Source organism: Neolamprologus multifasciatus, chromosome 2 (assembly GCF_963576455.1).
Source record: "Neolamprologus multifasciatus chromosome 2, fNeoMul1.2, whole genome shotgun sequence".
In the NCBI taxonomy this organism is placed as follows: Eukaryota; Metazoa; Chordata; class Actinopteri; order Cichliformes; family Cichlidae; genus Neolamprologus; species Neolamprologus multifasciatus.
In genome coordinates this window covers 3,808,194-3,827,571 of record NC_140440.1, presented here as the reverse complement: position 1 = coordinate 3,827,571, position 19,378 = coordinate 3,808,194, and the positions used below count along the sequence as shown (strand labels likewise).

The 19,378-nt window shown below is 40.1% G+C and overlaps 1 protein-coding gene and 1 long non-coding RNA gene across 4 annotated transcripts in view; both read left to right on the top strand.

The window, feature by feature from the left end:
• cplx2b (complexin 2b) overlaps positions 1 to 19,378 on the top strand; it is a 70,583-nt gene that overhangs the window by 36,969 nt on the left and 14,236 nt on the right. For 2 of the 3 annotated variants that reach the window (XR_014876019.1, XM_085172318.1), the window contains one exon: positions 8,789 to 8,955. Coding sequence is in view for 1 of the 3 variants with exons in the window: in XM_085172318.1 (XP_085028444.1) it covers positions 8,925 to 8,955 (31 nt within the window). In the remaining 2 variants the exon portion in view is untranslated. Of the gene's footprint in view, positions 1 to 8,788; positions 8,956 to 19,378 lie in introns of those variants that run through there. The other variant, XR_014876022.1, reaches the window with a different exon arrangement.
• LOC146523851 (uncharacterized) lies at positions 8,962 to 13,614 on the top strand. The gene is made up of 2 exons (XR_014876030.1): positions 8,962 to 9,761; positions 10,603 to 13,614. It is a non-coding gene; the product is annotated as an uncharacterized LOC146523851 (long non-coding RNA).

The following is a 19,378-nucleotide window of genomic DNA, read 5'->3' as shown; positions in this document are numbered from 1 at the left end:
TCACAACAACAGTTGCCTACAGGTGCTTTTTGACCTCTGTAGTCTTCACATTATCCAGACATCTTCAAAATGACAAAGCCCAAAATAAATAGGCTACATAATTCAGAGGTTGATGATGTTTTTGTGGTTTGATAAATATGGGGAACACACTTAATGTGTTCCCCATACACAGATGATCCACCCCACTCATCACCCATCACCCTAACCCCTAACCCTAACAAAGAAAATCTAGCTTATTTAAATGGAATATATAACATTCAAACTGAATGAAGCAAACATCAGTTTTGCTGTAGCATAGAAATTCTGTTTATTTTAGTGACCAGGTGAAATTTGGGGATTCTCTGGGGTCCCTGAATATCAGCATAAATGAACAAGTCAAGTCAAATCAAGTGACTTTATTGTCACTGTGCAGTGGTACAGTACACAGTGAAATGAGACAACATTCCTCCAAGACCATGGTGCTACATATAACAGACAATCAACACAGAACTACATAAAGTGCAGGGTGCAAAAATTCCAAAAAACCAAAACAAAGACAGTGCAACACCAGACAGAAGAGAACAATACAGACACAACAGTGCAATAGAAATGTGCAAAAGCCTGAGCACTGTGCAAAGAGTAACTTGGTGTATGAAGGTGTGTGTGTCTGTGTGTCTCTGTGTGTGTGTATGAGATTGTGCAGATTGGGGCAATGATTGACCAACATTTCAATATTTCATTTTGTTTTAATTCTGTTAAAAAAGATCAGTAAGTAACAGCTCTGCAATAAATACAGAATTAGCAAGCTTGGTCTCAGAGGAAAAGAGCAAACCTCCTTATCCCCATCACCAGGCCGCAGCAAACATGCAAAATATGAACTTCTGCTTATCCAAACCCCTGAAGAGTAAACCAGCCTTTTACTTAACATTATTTATTATTCAGCATGCTCTAAAATTTCTCAGAGGTACCTTGGCAATCTGATACAACATGAATGAAGCACAACAAATGATGCAGCCATTTTACTTGTTAACCCTCTCAAGGCAGGCGTTGCAGATTTGCAACAAGTAAAAGCTAACAACCTGATTGTTAGCTTTTACAATCAGGTAAAAGCTAAAAGCTATTTTATGAGGTTTTTTTACTCAGAATTACCACTGCAGGTATTCTTTTGTGCATTAGCAACAAAAACTTAATTTGAGCCTGAGAGGGTTAATACCAGGAAAGCTTCAGAGAACTGATGGCGCCGCCTTACAAGCTTCTCAGACTGTGTTGTCATCAGGGGCACAGCCCGGTCCCATTGGCACCAGATGGAATGGCAGGTTGGGCATATGAAGGGTAAAATGAATATACTTTTGCACTAGGATGCTACACTACATTAAGATTTTTGTGCTCCCACATCCTTCCTGGACAGATGAAGATGGAGTGTTGTGGTGGAGTCTTGCTAACCTGCTGTGAAAAATGGCTCCTGTCAGTAATCCATCTCGGTCCACTCGTCCAGTATTGATTTCCCTTCCAGGTTTGCCCACGTGTCCCCAGGGTCAGCTTATCAAGCACAGGGTGAAAGGTTAGCTGGATGTGTGTGTCTGTTTGTGCGAGTGCATGTGCGCTAAGCACTACAAATTGTAAGTTCCTGGAACTGGTTAAAAAGGACAGGAGCAATTCTGGTGTGACTGATGTGCTGAAACTTGCTTAGTCGAGAGGGGAACTTCCCTCAGAGGTTCCGTTCCTGCTTGCTGAAGCTTTACTTTCCATCTTTGAAATGGTTGCGTTTAGATAGATAGATAGATAGATAGATAAAACTTTATTAATCCCTCGGGTAGGTTCCTCTGGGAAATTTGTTTTCCAAAAAGCACAGCACCGACAGAAGTTACAGAGTTAAGAATATTATATATATATATATATACACACATATATAAATACAAAGACATATATAGATAAAATATACAAAGGGGATAAATAGAATAAATAGGAATAAAAATAAAAATAAAAATACAAGTGAATTGCACATTTCAAGTATGGAGTCTATTGCACTGCTGATTATTAACAAAAAGTATTGCACAAAAGGTATTGCACAGTGAAGTGGAGAGGCACTACAGCTTAGTTGTTGTTGTTTGTTGGAAAGGAGATGACTTGAACTTTATAGCTATACTAGCAGCTCAGGGAATTCTAGGGTCTGAAGTCTGGGGACTTTATATTAACGCTGATGTGGTCTGCAGGATTTTTCTTGTACACAGTTAATGCAAACTGACTTTCATTACTCATGTAATTCATTACTGTGACATTACTTACTACAGTAATTCTCTGTGTCCTTTTCCATGGTTACACTATTCACTGGTCCTAACAGACCCACAGTTGGCCAAAGTCCTCTATTAGAGTACAAGCAGGATTTTCCAAAGCCTGCGAACCAGAGGAGGTGCAGGAGCTGGGTTCCCTCTCAGACCACTTGAACTACAACATAGTGAAAAAAAATTTTATTATAGATTATAGAGCCACCTTTCCAAAGGTTCAAAGGTTGTAATGAAGTGAGGATCAAACGTGTTAAAAACAGAGGTGTTAAAGGGTGGTTCTGTCCAAGGTTATTATAGTTAACTCAAACTAAACTAAAACCTACAACACCTACAACATAGTTACCAAAAATGCAGAACTTATTCATTTGATAATTGTTCGCGTGTGGTTAATAATAATATGGATGCCTAAACAGTGATTATTAATGACAGTTAAAACAGGGTTTTTCCCTTCTTTTAATGGTTTTTGGTGTTTGCATGTATTTGATGACACACAGAAACACAGAATAGCCTGTAGCCAGCATTATCCTTTAAAGCTCATTCATGTGTACTTTTTGTCTGCTCATGCACACATTTAAAGCTTTTCCTCCTTTTTCTTGCCTCCCCTCCCCTGAAACACGCTCCCTTTGCCTGTCATCAACATGTTCCAGTGACAGCCTCGTGCTTGTCTTCACCAGTCGCTCCCATCCACATCTCCTTCCACAAAACTTGGAAACAACTTCCAATTAACTGGATAGGATCAGCAAGCCATCCTGCCTGGCCCTGATAACATTATCCCACGTCACGCACTGCTGCCAGCGCCCGGATTATGAAATTAAAAAAAGAAGCTGAAGAAGAAGAAGAAGAAAGGATGGTTGAGGATGGAGGGAAAGTGGTTGGGTGCTGGGGAATGGGAGCTGAGGTGGGAGGGAGGCTTGCCCCTGGGGGCTGTCATCAGTGATTGTATAGTATATTTGGCCCTGTGTGAAAGGGAGGGTTATGTAAGGTTTTAAAGCCCCTCCACTATCACCAGAACAGAGAAGTTCAATATGCCGGAGAGCTGCTTCAGCTTCCAGTCCAGTGCTAACCGCCCACTGATAAGCGCTTACATAACGAGCTGCGGTTGAGGTCTCTGGTGTCTGATGAGTATGTAAATGGAGGCAAGTAGAGGAGCGCTCCTCCGTTTCGCATGATAACGCCGTGATGAATTGCTTCAGTCTTTTCTCACATGAATTATTTTTGAAGATTGCATTTCTGTTGTGTCGAGATGAAGAAGCAGAGACTGTTTGGGTTGCAGTGATTTGAAAATGTCAGACCCATCTCTTCTTTTTTTTAAACGGACGACTAAATGTCTTCAGTGAGCTTAGACGTGCCTCTGATTGCTAACAGCAGATTGTAGGAAACACCAGATGGCATTGGCAGGTTAGGTTTTGGTTAATGTACTGTGTATTATGAGCTTTCCTCAGCTTTAGAAAGGCCTTCCTGAGGAGAATCATTGACTTCCTGAGCCTGGTTCCTCCTATTAAAAGGGAGTTCTTCCTTTCCACAGTTGCCAGGTACTGCTTTATTATCACCCTTTTGATTGGCCTTTATCTTGTGCCCACTTTCTCTTTTGAATCGACATGTTTTATTTAAGTATTAGTAATTAAATCGTGACACTATAAAGAGTCATCATTTTTAATAGTTTTCAAAGTTAGGAAGAGAATGCCCCCTGTGTGTGTGCGTGTGTGTGTGTGTGTGTGCGTGTGCACGCGTGTGTGTGTCCTCTTCTTCCAGATGTCCTTGTCTGACAGCCGCATCTTTCCTTTATTCCATTAGTGAGTCCTTGAGTCTGTTTCTGTAATGATAAGAGAAATGTTCTGCTTCCAAATGTGTGCACACACACAGACACACACGCAGACCCCTCGTCCAGTTCGTGAGATACGTCCCTGCTTCTGCTACGCTGCTGCACGTTTTGTTCAGGTGAAATACCAGGAAAAAAAACAACATACATCCAGTCTTCAATTTTTTTCCAGCTCAGGGTTGGAAGTTTCAAATAATATACTGGAAGCCATTTCGAAGTCTCATAAAATAAAAGAAAGGATATTCAGAGGGAAATGTTAAATAGTAGAATTTATCATCATAATTGTGACCTTCTTATCTTTGCCTTTGTTACAAACTGTAAAAAACATTATTATGAAAAAACCCACATTCACTGTATCACAGAAACATGCCACACCTGACCAGCTGGGATCGTATTAAACACGGACACATGGCCCGTCCTGTTAGGGATGCGTGGGCCCAGATGGGTTCCTGTGTCTTTATACATTACGGCAATGAATGTCAGCAGCCGATTATGCTACGCACAAACACACAGCAGCCACACACCCACCGTCTTCCCCCCGATAGCAGATACATAAAGTGTTGTGGAACTTCTTTTCATCCTTGTTATGAAAATACATAACAAAAAAATACAAAATACAATATAATACACAAAATCTAACAAAAAAACTGCAATATGACAACAAAAACTTAAATAAACTTAGTGTTTATTATTTCCCATCGGCGCTCCTGTGTGGTAGTTTTGTAGTAACTTTACACCTTACATCACTGCTGATAGTTAATATTCACTTATTGTTGTGTATAATAAAGCCCAAGGCACCAGTTATGTGACATTTAGCTAAGTGTGCACCTATTCTGCTCATTTCCAGCACTAGATTTTTATTCTTGGACTCCACTACAGTAGCTTTGGATGATTCACAGTTCAAAATAACCCAAATTACGTACTGCAGCACTACATGCTGTGTTATTCATGCACCAGAAAGTTGGCCACAGTGGTATTAGAAAAGCACATGCACACATATAGCCATATATAGAAGTTTCAGGAAAGCAGCATAATAAGAAAGAATCCTTTCCTCGTTGTGTGGCGTCTGTTTCCAGTGTTCACTGTTCTGTTGAAGGACACAGAGACTCGCTCGCTATCAGAAGCCCATAAACTGTGCGTGATAGTTAAATTGTATATTTATTGCTATAATAAAAGTGTGTGTGTGAGTAAATGTGGTTGTAGTATAAAGCACTTTGAGTGTTTTGGAAGACTAGAGCTGTGCAGCTGTAAAATGCAGTCCATTCATCCAAAAGGCCACATATTTGTTTCTCTTCCTCAGTGGTTAAAAGAATGAGTTTAATATCTAATAGTTGAACTGCAGGTGACTGTAAGGACTGTAACCTCTGACCTCCTTAAAGCAGCCGGGACATTTACCACGACAGCTGCCGTCTTGTTGAGACAGTGACCAAAAAAGTACTCAAGATAGAAGGAAAAAAAAAACACTTTCACCTCCAACTGAACCAAAGTGACCTGTTTGATTTAGCTAGTCAGGTCTGTAAGAAGTCAGCTTGGACGGCACCAGACACTGAGGCAACACCTACACAGCCAGCTTAGAATGACTAATTATCACAAAGTGCAGTTTGTGGTGCATTTGTGATGGATTTTAAGAATGCAACACGCACGTGGTGTGGTTGAAAAGTGGGCTTCAATAGAGAAGGAGCAACTGCAGCATTTAGGAGCAGAAAGAAGCACAAAAATAAATTAAAGATCAAAAAAATGTGATTACATTTGTTTTACATTTTCTTTGTTTATAATGTTCACGTTCAGTTCACTAAAACACTCATTCTTCCTCTTTTACGACTTTGGTCATACCTGTAGGAGCGGCTAAGCTAAAGGTCTGACAACAGCACAAACATGAGCCAGACCAGACCAGCTGGTCAGCGTATTTCTGACACTGCCCCCTGGTGTCAGTACACAGCTACAACATGTAAACAACAGGCTGCAAAGGTCCAGCCAGTTACATGTCACTGGACTGAGGCTGGAAACTGGAAAAGCCAACAGCTTATGACTAAAGAGACTTTACTCACACACACACACGGCTGTTCAGAGCTCTTTGACATGTGATTCCAGTTAAACTCAAATGATAGTCACATGTTTCTGCATGCACCTGTCCGTAAGCACGCACACATTCATGCAGAAACACTTACTCTCCTCACCAGGTTAACAGTCTGACATTTCTTCTATTATCTATCAGCATACATTTGCAGTCTTTTTAATCAAATCTTGCGTGTGGGTGAGCATGCTGATTTTGAATTTCTGAATGTGTGTGTATTGAAATGAGGTACTTCACCCCTCGAGGCGCTCGGTCACAGTTACAAATGGATTGCCATCCCACTCGGCCTCGTCTCCCGTGTCGCCTCCCAGAATAAGCTGTGCAGCTCAATCTGCCGTCCCTTCCTATTTCATCCCGGCACCATTCAGCCCTGGCAAATACTGGCGTATCAAAATGATGCCACGAGTGTTCAGCGAGGAGAGCAGGAGAGATCTGCTTCAAAATGGAAATGCTGTTCTGGTTCGCCAGGTGCAATAAATGTGGAGGATTTCATCTTGGCTGCCACTTGCACAGTTAATCAAATAGATACAAGTGAGTTTATACAGCAGCACAGGAGGGGGCACTGTATTCAGAATGGGCCAATGAGCATTCAGGCTGCAATTTGTCTAATGACCAAGAAGCCAACAAAGAAAAAAGAAAACTTAAAATCCAAACTTTGCACAGCACATATTGTGCATGTTTTCTTCAGATGGGAAGAAAATCTGCACTGCTAGCGTTGTAACAAACTGTTACCATAGTTTTATCACTCATCTCCTTAGTGTCAACTATTTGAAGAACATGCACGGTGAGTGTCATGTTGGCCAGTTTAATGTCACCATAATAAATTAGATGTTTTACTTAAAAAAAATATAGTAGATTTGGCATTCGACTGTGTCCCTCGGAGTGTCCTGTGGGAGGTGCTTCGGGAATATCGCTACCGGCCATTCGATCCTTATACAACCAGTGCAAGAGTTTGGTCTGCAAAGCCAACAATAAGTCAGACTCGTTCCCGGTGGGTAATGGACTCTGCCAGGACTGCCCTTTGTCACAGATTTTGTTCGTAATTTATATGGACAGAATTTCTAGGTCTAGTCAATTTGGCTTTCACTTGGGTGGTCTCTGAATCTCATCTCTGCTTCACGCAGATGATGTGGTTCTGTTGGCTTCATCGGGTCATGGCCTCCAGCTTGCACTGGAATGGTTCACAGCTGAGTGTGAGAATCAGCATCTCCAAATCTGAAGCCATGGTCCTCAGCTGGAAAAGGGTGGACTGCCCACTCCGGGTCAGGGATGAGTTCCTGCCCCAAGTGGAAGAGTTTAAGTACCCGGACACGCTGGAGTTATTATATCTCATCTGGGAATGCCTTGGGGTTCCCACGGACAAGCTGGAGCAGGTGGCCGGGGAGAGGGAGGTCTGGGCTTCTCTGCCTAGGCTGCTGGCCCCACGACCCGGCCGCTGATAAACGGAAGAAGATGGATGGATGGAAAATATAGTAGTTGGTACCAATGTCATCCAAATTCCTGGATTTGATATTACAGCTAGCTAAATTTTTCTGAGCTTCTTCTTCGAGATGCATATTCACTTTTGCATTATTTACATTCTGGATTTTTATTTTCTTGCACCGGTTAAATCCATACATTACCTCTTTAATAGGACCTGCACATGCAGCCATATTTTCAGCATTTTATCTTCAAGTATCAGATCTTATGAGAGTTTGTTCCATCAGTACTCCAGAAAAGCAGCAATAATCATTACATGCTCACATTTTTCATCTGCAGTCTCTGTACAGATGATACGACACCGTTTTTTACTGCACAGTCGATGTCTCAGCTGGTAATTCCACCTGATCGATTTATTCTGAGAATCAGTTTAAATAATAATTCTGATTACAGACACAAAAGTGTGCACTGCAGTCACTAAATCACAGTCAAACCTGCAGCTTTACTTAAGCTGAGTAAATCAGATTTAGCTAAAGATGAAATTCATGCAAAAGTGATTTTATTACCAGCTGGGTTGAAATACACGAAGTCGCTTCTGAAAGTGAGACAGTGAGATTAGCATAGTGTATGAAATATTAATTAGATATAGACTTTTGATGTAGACAGGATTTTTATTCTCATGAATCTAGTGTGTGTTTTTATGTTGATGCTGTATGAGTGAGCACAGCCTGATTTTCTCATACATGTTTAGTATATTTCATATGTTTCAGGTCAATCTAAATAGAAAACAACTGCATTTCTTTCACTTTTCCATTAAATATGTATGACCACTTATTGACTGCTCTGGTATTCAGTTACAGTCGGATAAGTGACTCAGAGCAAAAGGGCTCAGTATTGATCTACGATCTTCCCAGGAAGGGATATCTGTCAGGGGGTAAAGAGTGCTAAAAAGATCCCATTATGTGTTGTTTTAAACTCAGAAGGAAATGCTGTCTCATGCTGCCTGATGCCAGACGTGTTGCGGATCTTTCACCATGTTTGGAGATGTAATCATGCACTTTCTACAAAGGAGGAAATATGATTGTTTACAGCTGCAAAAGCTTAAATTTAAATCAAATTACTGGTGTGTTTTTCTATGTGAGGAAAACAGTTTACTGTTTTACAGCTGTATGGTTTGTTTAATTGCTTCTTTTTTCCATCTCTTGTGTCCAGCAGAGAGTTGCTGAAGACGCTCAGCATCACAGAGGAAGGGGGAAGAACTGAGACACTCACAGATCCTGGGCTTGGTGGCTGCATGCTCAGTTGTCTCCAGCTTGAAGAAGAACATCTGTACTAATCAGCAGGAATCATGGATTTTGTAATGAAGCAAGCTCTAGGTGGTAAGTACTGCAGTCCTAAATGCTTTTCCTGAGAATACATTAGAGTTGGAGATATTTTCTGTTTAAGATGCCTTACAAACACATATGTGCATATAAACATGAAGGCTTTCTGGTTTCTCTTTGAATCGGCCTGTAGTTTGACCAGTTATGTTCGATCACATGGCAGCATGTAGATAGTCCATGTAGAAAGTAAAGGAGAGATCTTTTGTCCCTAGCTGGCAGTCAGCAGGAGAGGTCGTGCATGAAGCCAATACATTGCCGTGGGTGTTGTAGGGTTTCCATCTTGGTCAACGATGCACTTCCAGGCCTTGTGATCTGTGGCCTTGACCTTTACTTACTCAAGGGTTAGACGTCGTCATTTAAGATCGTCTTCAACTTGCTCAAGCTAAATCTTCTTGGGGCGTCACGCTTGATTCTCCACTGGGTGGGATGCCGCTGCAGCAGAATAGGACAATATATATTGGATGCCAATATGAAAACATCTATCGTTTTCTTATTACGCTATCGTTTGTCTCGTGGTGTCACAAAATAAACTGTTTATGGCAATATTTTTTCATCGTTTTGATGGTAACTGTAGTGGCTATATTAATTTCTTAAAGTTCTCTCTTGCTCTTATATTTAAAATAGCCACACTACGGACAGACAGGTGACTGTTTCTATGCGTACTTTCCCCCCTGAGGCTAATTCAATGGACTAGCAAATGGGTCAAGTTCCAGTGCTTTGAGCTCTCAAATCTAGGGCTGCCACGATTAGTCGACTAGTCACGATTACATCGACTATCAAAATCGTCGACGACTGATTTAATAGTCGAAGCGTCGTTTGAAGCTTTGTAAGATCACAAAAGACGCAGGAATAAGTAGTAGAATTTAAGAGTGTAATAACGGACTGAAACAGAAGATGGCAGCACTGCATGTACAAGGATGCCAGCTGCCGTTAAACCCCGAAGAAGAAGAAGTAGCTCTGTCCCAGAATTCATAGTGCAGCCCAGCTCAGTTTCCAACAATGGCAGCAGCTAGTTAGTTTTAATATTACTCTTATTATTCTTTCTGGGTCACAAAATAAACGTTTGACATTGTGGTGGGGCGTGGTCTGCGGTGGCGTGCAGGGAGGGCGGACGCACCTGCACGGCATCCGCAATCACGCCCGCCAGGTTAAAACACGGGGACTCAGGTGTGTGTGGTGATGTGGTGTGTGGTGAGAAATCAATAAAATGGCTGAGAACACTGATCGCTGGACCCGCCGTGCCTTATTCTTGCCACAAACATATTTTCAGGCGAGAATGTAGCTGTGTAAACCTCAAATATCTGCTCAGTTTATCAAGACACCACATATTTTCAAAAGCGCTCCTACGTTTTCTGAGATGTCTGTTACCCACTAGCTCGATAGCTAGCCGGGGGTAGGCTCACTAGAGCCTGTGAGAATACTGGACTCCCGGCAAATCGTTTTCAAACCCACCGCCGTCTTTCGCTACTCAGGTTAAACACATACAAGTCACGTAGATAACTTAAAAATGTTATTGTTTGGCTTTTTTTAGTATTTTATTTGTTCCTGAGTAAATTGGTTTGGCTGAGATTAAAGTTGTAGTTTTTAAACAGCCGAATAAACGTCAAGCAGACAACTGATTATCAGAACTGTGAGATGCTCGAGAATATACTCTGGTGTCCCGTTATATTTTAGATAGCAAGGAGTTTATTAAACTTCACCAAAACAATCTGCAAATTTCATTAAAATTTAATAAACTATCATCTTGTCTTTATTTTTAGTTAGAACATACCTTAAACACTTAAAGCTGTAAGCTAATGATAGTTATATAAGAGCAGATGCATGCTGGTGCAATAAGCTGTACGCTGTACATCCAATGGATCCATGATATGATTAGTCGACTAATCGCAAAAATAATTGGTGACTAGTCGACTATCAAAATAATCGTTTGTGGCAGCCCTACTCAAATCTATACTTTAAGTGAAATTTGTTGAAGGCATGAAGAAAGTTTAGGTGTTTGGTGTGGGTACTGTGGTGGAGAAGCCTGTGATGTTTCCCACAAAGCACTGTCCTCACTTTAAAACCTGTCGTGTATGAGTGCATATTTATGCAAAGGCACGTCCAACCTCAGCAGCAGCACTTTAGTTCTCTCGTTTCTTATTTTTTGGTTTTAAAAAACACATTTAGTTTATTTCACTGACAAACTGTAACAGGAAAGGAGATTTATCACAATAATGGTGATAATAAGTTTTATCCTCTTGCATTTCCTTTGTAATTCTGTATTTTTGACCCAGCCCGTCATTTACACCCCATGTGGCTTTTATGCTAGCTGAGATTGGGCTCATTCACAAAGAGCGAACTAAAACAGATCTAAGTGAATGTTCTTGTAAGTGAAGGTCCCCCAAGGGTACTGAGGTCATGCCTCCTTAAATCAGCCCTCTCATCTAGTTCAGTCAGGTCGGTGACCACCGGCCAGAATGAAATGAGATTTATTCCTTTAACGCTCAGCCTTCCCACTTTGTCACAGGACTAATTTATATCTGCTCATCTCCTTTGACTCCTTCTTCCCTTCTTCTTCTCAGTTTTCCTGCAATCGATTCTTCTATGCTTATTCCTTTTGTGTGTTCTCTTCTATCGCTCTTTCTCATAAGAGAGCTAGTGTTGCTGCCTTCAACAGTTGCTTCTGGTGTACAGTAATCTTTTGACAGTTTCACATGTTGCTGCAGACAAGCTGGCTCAATAAGATCAACAAATAATAATAATAATAATAATAATAATAATAAACTTTATTTATAAAGCACCAAGGCTATGCCAAGGTGCTTAACAAGTAACATAGAGAATAGGAGGAGGATAATAGAAATAGAACCAAAGCAAGTACTAAGTATGCAAGCAGGTAGCTGTCACTGATACATAGGAAAGCAACAGGTACAGAGCAAACAAGAATTTAAATTAGCATAAAAGTGCATGATATAAAATCATAAAAGAAATATTAACTAGAGGGAAAGGCAAGATTGAATAAGTGGGTTTTTAGTTGTGATTTGAACAGTGCAATGGAATCAGATGCGCGGAGGTCGAGAGGAAGGGTATTCCACAGTACCGGGGCAGCCAGAGCAAACGCACGGTCACCCCGGGACTTCAGCCAAGATCTGGGTTGGGTCAGAAGTAGTTGAGTGAACAAATGAAAATTAGAGCTTCCAGTGATGCCCCAACAGGCAAAGATGCCACCTGCATTTGATGATTCATTGAATCTGGCTTATGGGTCATGTGACCTAAGTGCCGATGCCTATTTATCTGGTGATATTTTAATGATCCACATTGGTTCAGTCACATGCATAAATGCACAGATAGGCCTTAACGCCTGTCACAGTCTGGCTGAGGTGACGTTACGTGAGTATGTATTGTAAAAAGGACTCAATTGCAGAAACAGAATGTGAAACGTGGCGTGGACAAAAACAAGCCGTTTATTAAGGCTGGCAAAAATGGATACAAACAAAGGGCATGGGTGAAACTAAACAAAAACCTAAACTGGGTGAACTAAAAGTAAAACATGAAGAAAAAAAAAACTTAAACATGAAGACTGGTGTTGATACCTGGAGACACGACGTGGATTAGCAGACGACCTGACAAGGAATGACTGAAAACACACGGACTAAATACACACAGGAGGATAATGAGGGAAGTGGAAACACATGGGGAAACAGCTGAAAGAAATGAACATAACAAAGTCACAAGGGGAGAGTACAACTAAACACATTTAACCTAGGAATACAGGACCTCTTCAAAATAAAACACGAAACATAATGAAACACAGACATGACTACATGAACTTGACAACAAAAGACATGCAGACATGAAACACATAAAGGACAAGGAAGACTTAACACAGGCATTGAAAACACAAGGGAATCTGATAAACAAATGAACTTAGATAACCTAATGAACTTAAACATAAACCATAAACATTAAAAAAAACAACAACAACTAAAACTCAAAACGCTGGGTCAAAAGACCCAGGATCGTGACAATGCCAAGTCATGTCAACCCTGATTCACAGCACATAATATTTTTGTAAATAATGCTGCTAACGTGTGGCATATTAGAGTAAATAAGATTAAATAATTTCATTACTGACAGCAAACTGTTGCCTCCTTGCATCTGAACACATTCTTTATCACACAAATATGGGATTAAAGTAACTGTGATCCTCTTTCCTCTCTCAAGCTTTAAAGTTGTCACATTCATCAGAATCATCAGAATCAGAATACTTTCATAATCCCTAAAAATATTGTGTTAATTTATTGTTAAGTACTGGCACCTGTCTGCTAATAGTGCGAGTGTTAGTTTTGTCAGTTAATAATATTAAATGAGCTGTTACATTTGAACAAGTAAAACAGCATAAACCATTTTCTTATACCATCCATCCACCCATTCATCCATTCCTTTATCATCCATCCATCCACCTGTCCATCCATCCATCCATCTATCCCCAATGTTTGTGTTTGTTGTAATTTAGCTCCTGTAGAGGTGTGCTTGAGTGCAGTGACCTTTTCCCTTGGAACAGGGTGGCATTTATTTCACCAGGACACAGCTGGCTGTTCATGAATATATACAAGCAAACACACACACACACACACACACACACACACACACACACACACACACACACACACACACACACACACACACACAAAAACAAAACAAAACAAAACACGGTTTCAGTCCTGAGGTGGAACATGACCATTCTGATATGAAGTGGGAGTGTGTTGAGGTGGTCGTGTAAGGACATCAGTCTAAAAATAAAAACCCTGCAGAATCTGAGGCTTAGAAACTCTGATGTTTGAACCAAGTTTTGTGTTTGTTATTTATAATAATAATAATAATAATAATAATAAATACTACATTTTATTTATAGACGCCTTTAAGACCCTCAAGCTCACCTTACAATAACACAAGAACAATAGCAGTAATAAAATATAATATACATGGCAAAATAAAATTTAGACATAAGGTAAAAAAACAGAACAAAACACAAGCATAAAAGTATAAAAGCAAGTATAAAAGCTGAGCAAGGTAAAAATGGACTAAGACAGATCAGGTGTATGCAATTCTGAATAGATGGGTTTTGAGGCGTGATTTAAAAGTGGTGAGAGAATTTGTGGTCCGGAGATCTGGTGGAAGTGCATTCCAAAGTCTAGGGGCAGAACAACTAAAGGCTCTGAGTCCCATGGTAGTCAGGTGAGCAGGTGGAATGGACAGAAGGGAAGCTGAAGAAGAGCGGGGTGTACGATGGGGTGAGTATGTATGGAGAAGATTGGATAAATATGGAGGAGCGAGGTTATGAAGCGCTTTGAAAGTGAGAAGTAGGATCTTGAAATTAACACTGAGGTGAATTGGAAGCCAATGGGGCTGTTTGAGAACAGGTGTTATATGTTCAGTGGATCGTTCTGGAAATAATACGAGCAGCTGTATTTTGAACTAACTGCAATTTATGGAGAAGAGAATTACAGTAATCTAAACGAAATGTGACAAGAGCATTGACAAGTATGGCGGTACTGTTTGGAGTTAGTGAGGGACGAAGGCGGTTAATATTACGGAGATAAAAGTAGGAAGACCGAGTGATATTATTTATATGTGCTGTGAAGGACAGAGTGCTATTGAGGATGACACCAAGACTTAACCTGAGGGGATGGTGTGACAACAGAGTTATCAATGGATAATGAAATTAGACAGTTTTGATCTGGTGCCTATTAAAATGAATTCTGTTTTATTGCCATTAAGTTTAAGAAAGTTGTGAGAAAACCAGACCTTGATTTCACTTAAACAGTCAGAAATGGATCTGGGTGGGAGAGTAGCTGTGTGTTTGGGGGACAGGTAGAGCTGGGTGTTATCTGCGTAGCAGTGAAACTGGATACCATGCTTCCTGAAAATATTACCTAGGGGTAGTAGATAGATGATAAAAAGTTAAGGACCCAGGACAGAGCCTTGGGGTACACCAGAATTAACTGGAGTAGATCATGATCTGTGAGTGAGTAATTAAACAAACTGTGAGCGGCCAGAGAGATAAGAGGTAAACCAGGCGAGTACTGTACCATTGATACCAATAGATGCTAATCTGTGAAGAAGGATGTGGTGGGAGATAGTGTCAAAAGCTGCTGTGAGGTCAAGGAGAATGAGGATGGAGATAAGTCCAGAGTCAGCTGCAAGCAGAAGATCATTGGTGATTTTTACTAGAGCTGTTTCTGTACTGTGACTTGAACGGAAGCCGGACTGAAACTGTTCGCACAAGTTATTTCCAGTGAGATGACGATGAATCTGTGCAGCCACTATCTTTTCCAGAATTTTTGCTAAGAAAGGGAGATTTGAAATTGGCCTGAAATTATTTCGATTGGAGGGATCTGAACCATTTTTTTTCAGTATGGGTGTTATTATTGCAGTTTTAAGAGAAGAAGGAACAGAACCAGATATAAGAGAGGAGTGTACGATATTAGTAATCAGTGGGGCAAGAGACGGGAATGAGAGTTTGACAAGATTAGTCGGCAGTAGATCAAGTTTACACAATGATGACTTTAACTTAGTAATTATGGAAGTTAGCTGAATTATTGTGGGAAGTTCAAAATTGGATAGAGAGGATGACAGTTGAGAAGGGCAAAAAATGGAGATAGAACAATTGACCATATCACAGGACGAGGGCAATTGTTGATAAAGATTCTCAATCTTGGTGTAAAAAAAGTCCATAAATTTGTTGCAAACTGCAGCAGAGTGTGTATGTATGGCAAAGGTATCTGGGGGTTTAACAATATTATGTAATGTAGAAAACAAAGTGTGTGTTTCCTTCAGCAGATTCAATAACAGAGGTGTAGTAGGCAAATTTAGCATGATGAATAGCTTCTTTATAATGTTGTATATGACTGAGATACATGTCCTTATGACTAGTAAGTCCTGTTTTCCTGGAGAGACGTTCCAGGCGGCGTCCAGTAGCTTTAAGTTGGCGAAGTTCAGATGAATACCATGGGGCAGAGCGAGAGAAAAAACAGTTCAAGTTTTTTGGGAGAGCCAAGGTATCTAAGAGGTTGATAAGTTCATTGTTATAGTGAGATAGCAGGTTGTCTATGGAAGCTGAGGCATTAATGGTAGGTAAATTATTAATGCCATGGGAAAGAGCTGATAGAGCAATGCCCCTAATATATTTTTGTATAGTGGGAGACTAACGCTGAATAAAACAATTTGAAACATTTTTGTTTTTATTTTATTTTAATAAGAAAAGACTCTCTGCTACATTTAAATATTAACACTTCATCATTTTTGGCATTTGGAACATCAGTGGAGAAAACATTGTGAGCACAGTGTTCATTTCATATGTTTTGTATGGAGTTTTGGTCTTTAGGGTGAAGCACACAGAAGCAAAACATAATCTCCATGACACTAGCTGGCAGCAGTAACCTATTAACTACACGCTGGCTTTAAATGAGGTGAGGAACTCTCGTGCCATTAACATACAAACACAGAAATATGGAAATAAACAGGAGAAAGGGAATAAAAAAGTAAAAAGAAATGTACATTTTCTTTTTTACTAAAGTCATATTTGTCTTTCCTACTGTGGATCAGGCATGTTTTAGCTAGTTGATATTGTGAAGAACCCCCACTTTATTACACCAAAGCACCAAGACCAAGTTATATTGCCTGGAAGTTTTGCAGTGAACGTCCCTCCATCGATTAAACTTTTTACTCTCAGATATTCATCTGGACTAAAATATGAGAACATGAACGCATACGTGTATGGCTGCAGATTTTAAAGTGAAAATCATCCATAGAGGCCAAAACCATATTTATTTCTACTGTAAAGCTGGAAATGGGGGGCACTGTGGGGACTGGCCCACTTAATGGAGCCAGCTTCAATTGCCTGAAGGCTGGCTCCGTAGTCTCCACTTGTTTTTCAATTGCTGCTTGGTCCAAGTTCAGATACTGATGTCCACAGAACAGGTGCCTTCAGCAGTGGACATTGTGGACAGTCTGACCACGGTCTACACAATATGTCTACCAGCATCTTTCTATCATAAGGCTTTCAGAAGTTTGTTCTACTGAAGCTCTTCTGTGGGCTCAGGCTTCATGGATTGGCCTTCTTTCCTGCTGTGGGTAAGTGAGTTACTTGATCCTGTCTACGACAAGGTTTCCATCACTGCAGTCACTGCAGTTTTGTCTATTTAACATTTGCTCAGATTCTTACACTGCCTAGTTTTTCCTGTTTCTGATGCGTCAGCTTCCAGAACCTTTTTTTTTTCAAGTCTTCAGTGAAGATTTATCCCATAAATTCAAAGAAAAAAATCCTGAAACTTCAACATTAAAAAACTAAACTAAAAAGAAACACAATGAAACAGATGTGACACTCTTATAACTTAATTCTTAAACAATTTTAAATAGTAGTTTCCAAGCTTGGCGGAAACATTTTTTGTAAAAAGGCTTATTTTTCCTTTGAAAAGAAAACCATCAACACGTAGACGACAGTGCGAGATTTAGTCTGTGATGCATTTTCTGAGCCTTTGGAAAGCTTTGTGAATTCTCTACATGTGGACATGATTGAGGCCTGGTTCCGGTTTATGCTTTATCTGCACAAACACAGAGAAAATGTCATTTAATTTAGGTGTGTGCAGTAAAACACAACACATGGACGCAAACTTTTTCTAATCCAGCCTGACACACTCTCAGGCTGAGCCTCACTAATGTCATTACTTGTAGGATACCTCCTGAACGTTTCATTGGTGCAGACTGAGGTATAGATTTCAGCTGCAGGCCTCAGTTTGTATTTACTGGTTATTTAATTACAAATCACATTCATCAGAGTTTCCATGTGTTGGATTAATCAGTCCAGGGCAGCATGATCGATCCACACACAGGCTGGGAACAAAACTGTGCACAGTGTTATTCTCAAACACATGAGCGAGAGAGAGATGCTCTGCATTTTTAACTCAAATATCATGAAATAGTACATGCATCAAATTTTAATCCTCAGATTAAATGATTGCACGCATGTCCAGCACTTACTGTGCCCCTCAAAACAAACAGCTTGGATCTGAGCAGGACTATTTTTTATCAGAAATCTGGGTTCTTTGGACTGGCAAAAATATCAAGCAAGTTTTCACAGAACAATATGTGACTTTTCATTTTAAGGTGGAACGTTATTAGCCATGTGGATATTTGAAATTTGTCATTAACCCCAGTGATAAGATGTGATCTCTGAGTCTCACTGTTGCCCACGTTTTGTCTCTGCCATCAGTTCGTTCATTTTATTCCTAATATGGACTCCGTGCCTTTTCTGTGTTCTGGAGGTTATCAAACATGCGAATGTCTCGCCATTTCTCATAAAGAAGCTCAAATAAAAGATGTTCAGATATTCTCTGAGAGATCAGCGTGAACCGGTCCTGACCACGCAGGTCGAGCTTCTCCTCTCATTTCCTGTGCAGGCGTGATGAAGATAAGGATACAGTAATGACAGGAAGCCAGCGGGCATGGCGATCGGTCGATTAGACTCCGCAAAAAGAAGCTCCCAGTTGGAAATGTGGGACTCTGACAAAGGGTTAAACAACTACCCTGTCATGCTGCCCGAATATCTGATCGATGTGGCAAATCCAGACGCTCATGTGAATTATGAAGGCCTAATTTGGCAACGAGGGTAATCCATTATTAAAATGAGCTTCATTTTTCAAATCTCCCCACCCCTGACAAATTAACCAACAGCACTGCCATCCATCTGACTGGCCGGAGGAGGAGTCAGTGGGGCATAGCTTGTCTTTTATTTATTAATTAATTAATTTTATCATCTGTTCTCTTTTAAATGGAAAAGTTTGGTCAGAGTTTCCGTTACAGTGAAGTTCAGTGAGTAAACAATGACCTGATAACTGAGCACGAGAACTTTGTGTTTCTATATTTCATGGTTTTAAAACACTGAAAAACTAAAAAATCAGCTTGTCAGTGTATCATCAAAACACATTTGAATGGCATATTTGAGTCTTTAAAATGTCTTTAATCATTCTTTTTTTTTTTTTTTTTTTTTTTTTTTTTCTTCTTTAATCATTCTACATACAAACCCTTCTGCTTCTCAGAGCAGGTTGATGTCTAACCACACTTTTTGTGGTTAGACATGATGGCTCTTTGTCTCTAATTGCTGCTGGTACCAAGACTGTCTTAGTACCCAATTGCATTGGGCATTGCATTTAAATGCGCTGGAGAAGCATTTTTTCAACATGGAGTCAACATAATAAATGAGTGAACTGAAATTAAACAAGTGAAAACAAAGCGAATGAAAGTCTGAAAGACAAACATCGACTGTCCTGCGAACTGGCTTCTTATAATTCTACCAAATGCATGCAGAACTACAATGCAACACACAAAACAAATGAAATTATTTTAACATGATTTTTATATAACAAATTAAATGACTAAAGCT